The sequence below is a fragment of the Chelmon rostratus genome, chromosome 16, assembly GCF_017976325.1.
Source record: "Chelmon rostratus isolate fCheRos1 chromosome 16, fCheRos1.pri, whole genome shotgun sequence".
In the NCBI taxonomy this organism is placed as follows: domain Eukaryota; kingdom Metazoa; phylum Chordata; class Actinopteri; order Chaetodontiformes; family Chaetodontidae; genus Chelmon; species Chelmon rostratus.
In genome coordinates this window covers 5,901,234-5,914,044 of record NC_055673.1, presented here as the reverse complement: position 1 = coordinate 5,914,044, position 12,811 = coordinate 5,901,234, and the positions used below count along the sequence as shown (strand labels likewise).

General features: G+C 43.0%; 1 protein-coding gene across 1 annotated transcript; it reads left to right on the top strand.

The window, feature by feature from the left end:
• Positions 1–1,801: 1,801 nt before the first annotated feature.
• sall3b (spalt-like transcription factor 3b) lies at positions 1,802–12,128 on the top strand. The gene is made up of 4 exons (XM_041955170.1): positions 1,802–2,611; positions 6,919–9,888; positions 10,007–10,344; positions 11,230–12,128. Exons 1-4 carry the CDS (start codon positions 2,530–2,532, stop codon positions 11,620–11,622), a joined length of 3,783 nt encoding a protein of 1,260 aa, XP_041811104.1. The 5' UTR covers positions 1,802–2,529; the 3' UTR covers positions 11,623–12,128.
• Positions 12,129–12,811: the final 683 nt, after the last annotated feature.

Sequence of the window (12,811 nt, the reverse complement as noted above, 5' to 3'; positions counted from 1 at the left end):
CACATGTGTGAGCTTACTCTGTAATAATTACTGTAACTTTGTGAGACTTTAAATTCTCCTTTCTTTGAGACTGTTTCAGAGATGTTGACTGATGTCCAGAGGGTGGTCAAAATAATAGAAACACCTGGACGTTCAGTGCGCTATAATGCGGATGTCTGCATTTACCTTATAGTCAGGGCTGTAGCTTCCACTGATGTCATGTTGGTGTGTATTTTGGAAAAATCAGGTGTAGAAATAATCGGCCACATCAGCTTATATTTTGAAATGTAGGCCTCCTGCTCCATTATATCAGATCCTGTTCTATATATAACTTAGGGATGGTATTAATTTCTGCACTTTTTTAGACTCTGGAGAGGATTAAGTCGTCTAACTGGAAGGAGACTTAATCATTTTTCCAGCCAAACCAGGGGGGAAAAAAACAAAAAAACAAAGAAGCAGTAAGAAAAAATAAAAAATGAAGAAAGAAAAAAAGAAAAAAGGGAAAATGTTTCTGCCTCAGTGTTGACAAAAGTTAAACAGTTGAAGCTTCACGGTGGTGGAATTTGTTGCATGTGTACAACTCCTGTATTTTTTTTCCTAGTATGACTATATTACATGTCTGTGTTTGGTGTCATTTCATCCATTCATTCACCTCCTGCAGCACTGAAGACTTAAAAGTTCTGTGTAGAGCCTTTTATATTGAGCATGATTTACTTATGAATTGGCCTCGTTCAGTTGCTCGTCATCCTAAACAAACTGACACATTTGTTCCTCTGTACACAATAATTGAAGTGGTGCTTCAGGCTGTGAGTGCAGTCTGCGTTGGTGGAGGCCAAGTTAGGATCTGGAAGGCATCGTGGTCAAGTAGTTGCTAGTTTGATTTTGTGTGCCGACGCTGGTTACAAAGAATCAATATCGAATCAAGCAGGGTTGAGTTTCCAGATAAGCGCTCTTGGCCACTCTGGCTATTCATCATAAGTCTGTAGAAACCTGATAGGTCAGAAGAAATTATATTCCAGCAGGAGTGGGGCCTCCTTATCTCTCCATAGCAGGGGAATAGGAGACATGCCGATCAATACCAGGCTGTTGTGTAGTACTTGCAATTATCAACAGCTGATTCTGTCCTCCCCCGACTGCATCTTTTAAAACCACATAATTACAAGTTTTGGGACAATGCTTGGTGAAAAGGGATTACAGCTTCAATGCAGTGTGCTTCATTCTTCTCTGGGCTTAGCTACAGTGTGCAGAAGAGGAGGATCAAACAATAACATCTGAACAGATTTTATTATTCACTCCATCTCTGATATTTGGCTTCATTTAGCATCTTTATCTGTTAGTGATCGCTGTAGTGACAAATAAGAGTTTTTATTGAAATCTGTGACCTGTGGTTGGTGATTGTTTGCCCACCAACCACCAAAACTTACAGGAAAACTACAAAAATGAAGGTCTAGTGAAGCTATTTTATTTTTCTTTCAACACCCTACACTCCATAAGATTACACGCAAAGTTCAGGTGGGTTCACCCTCCACACATCCCTGATCATCGCTCAAAGGGAGATTTCTTCTCCAGTATAGAGACATTTTCAGTTTATAATGGCGCCAAATTGTGGGAGGTCGTAACAAATGAAGCAAGGGCTCCAACACCTCCTGTGGTATCCTGGCAGTAGCCTATCGCAGCCGGCTGAGGGGCATTATGATGGACCGGAGGCGGAGGCAACAAGGAGAGCGCCGGTGGCTCGGACAAACCAGGGAGTCTCACTTCCGACAGCCGCCAGTTTGAGATCGGACTTACCTGCGACCTGAGCGACAATTTTACTCACAAACTTTAACTTTACGCACGTATTTAATCCGCCGATACATTGGCTGCAGGGTTTTCACCTTTTACGCAAGAATTACGCCTTCTAACCCGTCGATTGTGGACTTTACGCAGCTTTAGGAGACTCCTATCCTCTCGTGGAAGGATAACTGCTCCTGCTAGTGTTGCTCCGCTGTCTTAAGTGTGTGTGAGGCGACAGGCTCAGTCAGGACATCTATCCATCCGCATCCTGAGAAGTCAGCGCAAACCGGAGATTTAGACACAAAGTCATCCAGAAGCTCAGGAAAGAAAAAGAGTCACTCCTAAACCTAAACGGACGATGTCGATGAGCAGCATTTGGCCCCAAAGTTAAACCCAAGACTTCTCCAAAACGCATGAGACGCTCACAGGAGCTGAGGTCGGACTGAACCATGTTGGAGCCGCTCGGAGCTGTGCGTAAAAGCAGCCGCACACCGGACAGGAAGTGAACTAATTATTGTTAAACCCCATCCCTCATTTCCATACCTAGCGTGAGTTGACTGGACCGCAGCCAATCACCCACCGAAGGGCAACAGGAGTCGTAAAAGCATTATCCTTCCTTCATCACAATCACACTGACATGCGCAATCAGCACACGGGCATCAACAGCAGCCACCGCTCGCTTATTTCACCGACCCCGCTCCCCCTGGACGGTCCCATTCGCTGCTTGTAGATGAGTCGGCGAAAGGCAGCAGCGAGTCGCAGTGAAAGCTCAACATGTCCCGCCGCAAGCAAGCCAAACCGCAGCACCTTCGGTCCGATGAAGAGGCGACGCAGACCGGACTCCTCTGCAACAATGGTAGGTGTCCCGGAGGCTTTAATCCACTTTTACTGGGTTTGCTCCAGCAGCTGTTAATAGACCACCCGGCAGAAACAGGACCAAGTATCGTTAAAGAACAGCTGCATTTAAGCAGCTTTATGTACAGGAGTCTGTCAAACCTGAAACTGATTGTGCCTTTATGTCCAAAAAATACCTTTAAAAAAGGCGGACAAGCTGTTCGCAAATTGTCGGCCTCTGCCTGACTCTTTATTATCTATATTTAACATGATATAATTTTTTGAAATCTGCTAATTAAATACCGTGTTAGTCTAAAAAAATAGTCCGAAAAAGTTGACTACCTGGTCAGGAGAAGGGAATTCAGTGGTGCATGTTTTTAAATGTTTTTTTTTTTTAATGTTTAATCAAAAATCCCATCCATGTTGGCACAGTGCGGAATATACTGCAAACAGCAGGCTATAAACGATGGGACATCTCATTAAAGAAGCCAAATCGAAGCTATTTTCACCTTTTATTTTTATGTTTAAAGAGTTTAGTAGAAACAGGGCCTGTTGTGAACTCAGTACAGAACAAACCCATGGAAACAACCATTAGGTGATGTATTTTCTGTCATTCCTGCAGATTATTTCTCTCTTTTTGCCACGAGGCCTTCCTGTCAACTACCAAAACTTTCACATTTTAACAAGAAACATTTCCATTATGGAGCAGGAGAGAATCACCTGAAACGTGGCCTTGTTGAAATGACTTGTATGATCATAAACATGTATTTACACGTCTCGGAACAATGTTTTTAATTCACATGTTTAATATTTTCTCTACCCGTTATTTCATAAAGAATATAGAGAACAAAAGAGATTAAATAGATCAGCCAAAATTTCTTAATCTTAACATTTTGCCAGGAGTGTATAAAATAATTATTACAAATTATCAGCCTTGTGCACATTACTTGTAGTGAGATCTCACTTCTTCACCATATTGGCAGCTTGTGTTGCGATACACCAGAAGCCAAACATCATTTCAAACATTTCTAGCTATTCTAAAATTTCATTAAACGATTGAAGTCTGTCCTCCTGTACGTGCAGGAAAACCTGGATGTTATTTGAACCTTTCTGAACACTAATAACTCATATCAGCGCCACTATTTTAACCGTAAAGTAACCTTTCAACTGTTGGATGTGTGTTCATCCAAAACTGCCTGAATTTTAAACTGAATTTTGCGAACGCTCTCTAAATTTGATGCAAAAGCTCGGCTTTACGTCCTGCCAGGTTCTAACTGACAGCTCGTCAGTCTAAATTAATCAAATGTAATGTGATTTATTTTTGGTGAGTCTATTTATTTTTATCAATACCAACTCTGTTCACCATTTATAGCAGCAGCCTTTGCTTGTTTTCCAAAGCAAAAGGCCTGCAAAAAACCAAGCCAGTTTCAAACGTTTATTCAAATCGTCCTTGTCACAGCTCTTGTTCTGTGTTTTTCAGTAAAATTTTGTCTCTTTATTATTATTATTTGTGGCTGTGAAAAGGTTTCGAGCATGGAGGAGGCCCTCCCACAGCCCCGCAGCCAGGCGGGGGGGCTCCGCCACTCTGAGATGGGCTTTGATTGAGCCTGCTGACTTAACCTTTGTCAGCCTCACCCTGCGAGGGCCAAGTGCTGCATGTCTGGATCATAATACAATTAGTACATCTGAACCATTGACCTCTGCAGCCCAGAGGTCGCTCAGAGAGGCAAAGAGGCGTTAACGCTGAGCTGAGAGTCTGTTTGCTTTTCAGCTGCAGCTTCGCGATTCCTTTTTTTTCCTCCAAGAAACAGACATAAATCTGTTTTCTGCTCCTAACCAAACGGATTGAGTGAGAGTGGCATTTTAAAATACATTTCCCCATTTCTTATTATATCTGGAAATATATTCCGACCTTTAAATCAAAACCGATGTCTTCTTTGTTTTTTCTGGAAGTAAATCTTACAAAAAAAAAAAAATCCTGAGCTGAAACAGTGAAAGTGTTTTCGCGCCTGTGTTTGCTGAATCGCCTTGGTGATCTTCAGACCACCCACCTGGTGAGCCAGCGACTCTGATTATTTACTGACGAGCTTGACTTTTAAATAGGTTTTACTCACTCGACTGTGGTTGCACGCGTCTTTTCTAAACTGAAAAAAAAAAACTTAAGATCAGTTTTTATTATCTCAGATGTGAGACAATTGGAAGCTAAAGCCTGTAATGCACTAACAAACGCAGCACTCATTAATACAGAGATTGCACGGTGTGTTTGCAGGAGGATTTGTTGAGTGTGCTGGTTTAATTGTAAATACACCAGACGTCTCAGTCTGTGTTTAGCTTGAGCACACTGGGACTCATGCTTTCAGGTGGTGAAACATAGTGATAATTGAAGTGTATTGACTACACTTGGAAATAGACTCACACGCACACACACACACACACCCACACTCACACACAAACTACTTGCACATACACACACATCCATGTTAAATTAAGCACAAACACAGCCATGTTTAAATTGTTATATGTCCACGTTTGCTGTGTTAAAGAACAAAGGTGCAGCACATATGTCGGCCACACACACACACACACACACACACACACACTCACACACATGATTCAGGATTATTTGGCAGAAAGAAAATTATTTTTCCTCAAATAAGTAAATTATTGCAAATAAAAACCTAAAAAAATCTTGATTGCGTTGTCATACTCAGCCCTTATTATATCCGTCTTTCTGCTTTTGCTCCTTTTTAGATTGTTGTTCCTTAATTGTTGCAGGGAAGCCCGAGTGTATGTAACAATAATTTACTATTGATTTCTCCAAATCTTTCCATCTGGTATCGCTGTCTGTTTCCTAATGGGGCAAAGCCTGAACAGATGCAGCAGCGATTGTAAAGAGCAACATCTTTCCTCAAAGAGCATCACGTAGCAGGGACAAGGACAAAAAGGAGGAAATGATGTCAGAAATCGCTGTCAAACACAAGGAAAAGAGAGTTTTATTGTCAGCTATGTGTTGTATAGAGAGCTATTTTTTACAGATATGAGAAAATGGAATCATTTAATTAAAAAAGCAATAAGTGATTGACATGAAAGTTTCATATAAGTTTGGAATAAGAACAGATCCATGTTATAAACCCTTCACATCAGGGTATTCTGGCTCTTTTATTGATTACTTTTATTTTCCTGTAAATTTAGAGCTTAATTAGATATAAAAGTCACAAACTTTGCAGATATCATTTATGTATCTACTACAACGTTATTCTTTCTATTGAAGCTGTGCTGCTATGAAGATCTATTATTGAAATTTCTACACTATAAATAGCCTGGTGGTGTTAAAGCAGAATCACAGCTGCGTACTTGTGGAAATGGGAATATACAGTTGAGCTCATCAGAGTGTGAGCACAATCAGTAATACAGTAATATTGATAATGAATTATAACCTGCTTCAGACTGCTCAGAGTATCACATGGCAGCGATTTACTGCATAAAAACACACATCATGTGTTTTGCAGTGAAATCACTTGTCAGCTGACTTCACACCGTCTGGTTAAACTTCAGGTTTTTAGACAAAAAGTGGAAAACGCACATTTTTTTTTGTATAAAGATGAGACACTTAACTGAAATGTATGAATGCAGGAAAAATCAATATACTGTATGGAATTTCATTATCTGTGTGGATGCACAAGTGAGAGGTCAGATAGCTTCATTGAACTTTATTGATTTTTCATAAAGATGATTAGCATCTGAAAACAGGAGGTGTGAGTTTCAAACCTTTGTTGTTATGGGACCTGTTGAATTTTAAGATTAATATCACAAATTAACAGTTATGTAACTGCAGGAGCACAATTAACAGCTGTAAACATTTGGAGTTTAAACATGATCTTTTCTATAATCTAATTTTTAGACATAAATAGAATAAAAATTCCTGGCTTTTTGCAGTTAAAACTCAGATCTAGGATTCCTCTTAAATAGCTTCATAAAAATTCATCTTCCACATTGTATGACAATGTTACATGTGCTCCTCCTGTCACATCAGTTGATCGTTTTCTAAACGTGTTTTGCATCATTTTATAAAAACCTCCTTTTCACTCAGATTGACATGTTTGTTATCTTTGGGATCTCCTGTAGAATGTTAAGTTCAGTGGGTTTGAACAATGCTCGTCCACACAGCGTGAGCTCGAAAGATGGCCTCACTGCTGTGTGTGTGTGTGTGGGGGGATTAACTACGACGTGATAAAGGAAAATGTGTCCTTCTGGTTAAATGTCAGGACAATAAATGATCAATTTTGCGTCCTTAACCTCAAACTTTTTTTTTTTTTTCCGTGCTTTCAGGCCTCGTGGAGGGCATGGAGAGAGAGGAGACCAGTGGAGGCAGCGAGGAAACGCACATCTGTGATAAATGCTGTGCTGAGTTCTTCACTTGGACTGAACTGAGTGAACATCAGAAAGTCTGCACTGAGGATCCTTTGGTGCTGATAGTGAAGGACAATGAGCAGATGCCAGTTCCTGAGGAGTCTCCTATCGGACCCTCTCCGGTTCCCAGTGTGGCGTCCAGTGACTCGTCTGCAGCAGAGTCCACGGACGCTGGCTTTGAGCTGGGAGAGACGCTGGTGAATGACAACGACAGTCTGGATAATTTAGAGGAAGGCACAGAGCGGGATGAAGCCATGGAGCTTGAGCATCGACCGCAGGACAAATACACCACAACCTCCAGCCCTCAGCCTCCGGATTCAGCTGAGTCCGCTTCCCCCCAGATGTCAGCTGCCGGCAGCTACGGCATGCCGAGCACAAACGTGACGCTGGAGATCCTTCACAGCACCAGGGTGGCTGTTGCCCAGTTCTCCCAGGGGATCAACAGTTGCGGTACTGGAGGGAAGGCAGCTTCAGCGGCCATCCCTGTGATCCTGGAGCATCTGCTGGCTCTGCAGCAACAACAGGTCCACCAGCTGCAGCTTATTGAGCAGATCTGCAGCCAGGTAGCCATCATGAACAGACAACCAACACAGGCAGCGTTGAACCCGGCATCCAGATCTCTGTCTCTGACACCTAACCCATTCCCTTCTCAAGGCATCATCCCTCCTCCCATCCTGCCGCTATCAGGAACGATGCCCTCAACCATCAACGGACAGGCTGCTGTTTCTTTGACCTCTGGGCTTGAAAAGTCACAGAGCCCCCCCTCACAAACTGTATGCGGGCAGTCCACCTTTAGAGATGTAACATGTACCTCAGCTTCCTCAGAAAATTCAACCCCATCTCTGTCCAGCTGCAGCAGCAGCATCTCCGCATTACTGCCTCCTTACACAGGCTCACACACCAGCAGCATGAGCTGTACTCAGACACTGAGCTCCTCCAGCCCGCTCTCCCTGGGCCACAGCGGCCTTCTCAGCTCATCCTCCAGCCTACCATTTCTACCTCAGAGCCCCCCCAGCAGCGTCATTTTCCCCAATCCCTTGGCTAGCATCGCCGCCACAGCAAATGCACTTGACCCTCTTGCAGCTCTGATGAAGCACAGGAAAGGGAAACTTCCAAACGTGTCCTTGTTCGAAACGAAGCCCAGCCCAGAGGAGCCCTTCTTCAAGCATAAATGCAGGTTCTGTGCCAAAGTGTTTGGCAGCGACAGCGCTCTGCAGATCCACCTGCGCTCCCATACAGGAGAGCGGCCCTTCAAATGCAACATCTGCGGCAACCGCTTTTCCACAAAGGGGAACTTAAAGGTGCACTTCCAAAGGCATAAAGAGAAGTATCCTCATGTTCAGATGAACCCCTACCCGGTGCCAGAATATCTAGACAATGTGCCAACAAGTACTGGGATTCCCTATGGAATGTCCATCCCTCCTGAAAAACCGGTCTCCTCATGGCTGGATAGCAAGCCTGTTGTAGCAGCTCTGCCAGCCACTATGGGTCTTCCGCTCTCCTCCACTATTACCAGTATCGGAGGCTCAAATGACCCTGTAAGTGTAACACCATCCGTTAAATCTCCCTACCAGCCAGCTCCTTTTGAATGTGTATCTTTGTCACCTAACCACAGAGGCAGTGAGGCTCATGTCTCTCCTGTTTCAGAGTGTCCACAGTCTAACCGTGAGACGGAAGCATCCAATATACTGAAAACAGAGGGCGTGCACCTGCCCCAAAACTGCTCCCTTAGACTGAGAGCCAACCCGGTAACAGAGGCAACCAGCAGTACGATCCCGTCTGTGGCCACCACACCTGAGCCCATCACCTCCGCATCCCCTGTCTCCAACTCTCCACCCCTCTCACTCAACTCAGAGGAAACTAAATTCCCAGCCGGTGGCCTCCTGGACTCTATGCAAGCGTCGGAAACCTCAAAGCTTCAGCAGCTGGTGGAGAACATTGACAAAAAGATTACAGACCCCAACCAATGCGTCCTTTGTCACCGTGTCCTCAGCTGTCAGAGTGCGCTAAAGATGCACTATCGCATTCACACCGGGGAGAGGCCCTTTAAATGTAAAGTGTGCGGCAGGGCTTTCACCACCAAAGGCAACCTGAAGGCTCACATTGGCGTTCACAGAGAAAATCCTCCTGTTCAAGTGCAGCACTCATGTCCCATTTGTCAGAAGAAGTTCACCAACGCCGTCGTCCTACAGCAGCATATCCGTATGCACATGGTTGGGCACATTCCAGATTCGACCCTGGTGGACGGGCTGCAGGAGATGGACGGCGACATCTCTGTCAACGAGAGGAACTTTGACAGTCTCAGCAGCAATAGCAACGACCTCATTGATGATATTTCAATGGAGGATGATAATGAGGAAGAGGAAGAGGAGGTAGAAAATATGGAGGAAGGTGTAAATTCATCTAAACCCTTCATCTCTTATTGTAATTCTCCTCCTAAGTCCTTCGCCATTGTTTCAAGCCTAGCTGCTCTGGAGAACCAAATGAGGATGATTGACTCAACTGTAAACCTCAACCACTCATCTGGCATAAAATCCCTCACGAATGGTTTTAATGACAATGTCAAATGCTCTTTATCGGAGAAAAGGGTGGACAATTGCAGCGCTAACAGCCCAAATGTGTCGGAATCCTCCTGTTCGCCTCGTGTATCAGCGTCTCCTGTTCAGAGCAACTCAGAGGGCATGACGATCAAATCACCTGCAGTGAACAACAACAGGCCAGAATCCCAGGAGCCTTTGGCAGCCTCGGTGAAGAGAGAGCAATCTGAGTCTCCTACCTCTGCATCAGCAGCTGCAGTGGCCCAAGAGCTGAGAGGAACACAGGCCAGCAAGCTGTGTGTGAAAGAGGAGACTCCTTATAGTATGTCATTCCAACTGAGCAGAGAAAGAGGTACGACTTCTGAAGTTTAATGTGTTGTTCAGATTTAGTTTTATTCTTTTTAAGATGTCTAATCAGTTACATTTTAAGGGAGGAAAACTTCACCGTTGCTTTTTCATTACCCCTGCAGGTCAGAACATTCCCAGCCTGGTCACCAGCACATCATCGGGCATCATAAAAACAGAGGTGAATGGTCACAGTCAGTCAAACAACCTGTCCGAAGGGCAGCACCCGTCATTTAGCGTCCACATCCCTCCGGTTTACGCGTCCGTCGGCAGCCCGGGGATGACCTCCCTGCTCGGCCCCGCGCCCGCTCGCCGAACCCCGAAGCAGCACAACTGCAACGTCTGCGGGAAGAACTTCTCGTCAGCCAGCGCCCTGCAGATCCACGAGAGGACTCACACCGGAGAGAAGCCGTTTGTCTGCTCCATCTGCGGCAGAGCTTTCACCACCAAAGGCAATCTGAAGGTAGACTGGATGTTTTTCTCTGTTGTGATAGCTTTGTTGGCCATGTGAAATATTAAATATATGGCACATTATGATGGAGGGACTTCCACAGCAACACCTAAAATGAATAATCTAATAATCAATCAATTGGATTTTTGGATGAAAGTGTACAGTGGACAAGATCTTGCATAAATGTGCTCTGTGTCTTCTGAACAAAATTCAGAATCAAAAGAGAAAATAAAGCCAGTTTTTAAATTTAAACAGTCATTAAATGTCCTGTTCTGTGTCATTAATCATGCACCTTTCAAAGTAAAAGTCTGTGCTAAATCCACATCAGATTCAACAGGAATTTAGAATGCCCTGGTCATAATTTAGCACCACTTCTGTCCTATAATGTCTATTTCTTGGTATTTTAACAAAAAGACTAAAGACTTTTTCATTTATTTGTTTTTACAAAACAATCAGTGTGCAGCTGCATCCATAACAATACTTTTCCTTTAGCTATCAGACTAGATTTGCTCATTTTTTCCCCCATTTATCAATTAATTTGCTTTACGTGATGTCAGAAAATAGTCAAAAATGTTAATGACATGATCTTGAAATAGTTGGTTTTGCACAACCGAAAAGCCAAAACGCAAAGACGTTTCAGTTTAATATCTTATAAGACAAAGAAAAGCAGCAGATCTTCACTTGCAAAAAACATTTTTGCTGGGAAAAATCATTAAAATTATTAATGAACGATCAGTTATTTCTGTTGATCAACTAATTGATAAAAGTACCAGCTCTTTCAGTGTGAACGCTTGGTATTTACTGGGACCGTCCATGCTTGCAACTGCAGCTTGCAACTTGTTTGCATTTTGAAATAAAATCATCCACCAAATCTAACATCTAGTTTGTCATTTTCAGGTTCACATGGGAACTCACATGTGGAACAACGCACCGGCCAGGAGAGGCCGGCGGCTGTCGGTAGAGAACCCCATGGCCCTGCTGGGTGGAGAGGCCGTGAAGTTCGGGGAGATGTTTCAGAAGGACCTGGCAGCTCGAGCGATGAATGTAGACCCTGGATTTTGGAACCGTTACGCGACAGCTATCGCCAACAGCCTGGCCACGAAGAACAACGAGATCTCGGTGATTCAGAACAGAGGCATCTCTCAGCTTCACCCTCTGACTGCAGGCATGGACAGAGTGAGCACCGCAGGAAGTGCGATAACCAGTCGAACCAAGACAGGCATGGACCTGGGAAATAATAGGCATTTTTCTATGCTGATTGATGACAGCAAAGAAATTGGAATCAATTGAAAAAAGCTGAATGATGACTTGATACTTATGCAATCTATTATGGACGATAAAATATTTGTAAAACTCCTTGTTTGTTCTTATGTATTATATATAGGCTGAAGAAAAAAGTTTTTATCAATTGACAGAGAATAGTAGGGTATTCACATTTTCCTATTTTACTTTGCCGTCACTTGTGAATGTTTTTTTTTTTCTATACATTAAATAAGTTGTTTAACTTGTACCTGAGAATCCCTACGGTGCTGAGAAGAACGGTTGCTCTGAAGAAGGGAACATATGTTCAAATCAATAATGCAAAGAGTCTGTTATCTCCTCCGGACAGCTGCCCAGTGCTGATAGCTGGTGCAAAGCACAAAACATGCTCATAATTACCCACAATTACGAGTTGCATTGAGTTATTGTCAATGTTATGGTGAGAAACTGTCATTCTTAAGCAGCAGTTGGACTGAATAAAAACTAGAACAAACAATCTGTATGTTCAATTCGCCACCTCTCCCCGTTCATCACTGAAAAGAGCTTACTCGTGTTGGTGTTATGTCACAAACTGTTTTGCAGAAGTTACATCAGAGTAAAAAGATCAACATAGTCTGAACTCTGTTATTTTGTTCAGCTTCATCTCTGTAGCTGCTTTTGCAGACTTTATGTCTCGCTTGACCCTATGCATTATGGAAGCAAGTGAGGAATTTTATTCTGCAAACAACTTAAGACACAGATCTCCACTCACAAAAAAATACATTTGTTAATTCATTTATCTGTTATGCTCATGTTGTAGTACTGCAGGCAAACTGCACCCGCATTAAACTGCAGCATATACCAAAACACAGCATTAAAAATTAATTATAATAAAGTTACTTCATAGTTTCAGTTTTCAGTTTGCACAAGCATAAATCAGTTTTGTGTACATTGTTGTTGTTTTTTCTTAAATTATCTCCTTCCAAACTTTATGATGCACATGACATTGTCATGCACATGCATATTAACACATACACATCCTGCAGTCCATCCCCACTGAGAGAGGATGAATACAGACATGTAATTTGCAAAAACTACCTCATCGATTTTTTGGAAGCACATAAGAAAGTGGAAGTTTTTCAGATTAATGGAGACTTCCTTGGAAATGGCTTTTGCAAGTTATTTTGGGATACACACACCGATTAAAAAGTCATTATGCTGACTTATCTTGAATATTATC

Excerpts from the sequence above, each read along its gene's own strand:
- sall3b (XM_041955170.1), top strand. The coding sequence starts at position 2,530 with ATGTCCCGCCGCAAGCAAGCCAAACCGCAGCACCTTCGGTCCGATGAA. Across the intron at positions 2,612-6,918 it reads CGGACTCCTCTGCAACAATG|GCCTCGTGGAGGGCATGGAG; the intron begins GTAGGTGTCCCG and ends CCGTGCTTTCAG. Across the intron at positions 10,345-11,229 it reads CCACCAAAGGCAATCTGAAG|GTTCACATGGGAACTCACAT; the intron begins GTAGACTGGATG and ends TGTCATTTTCAG.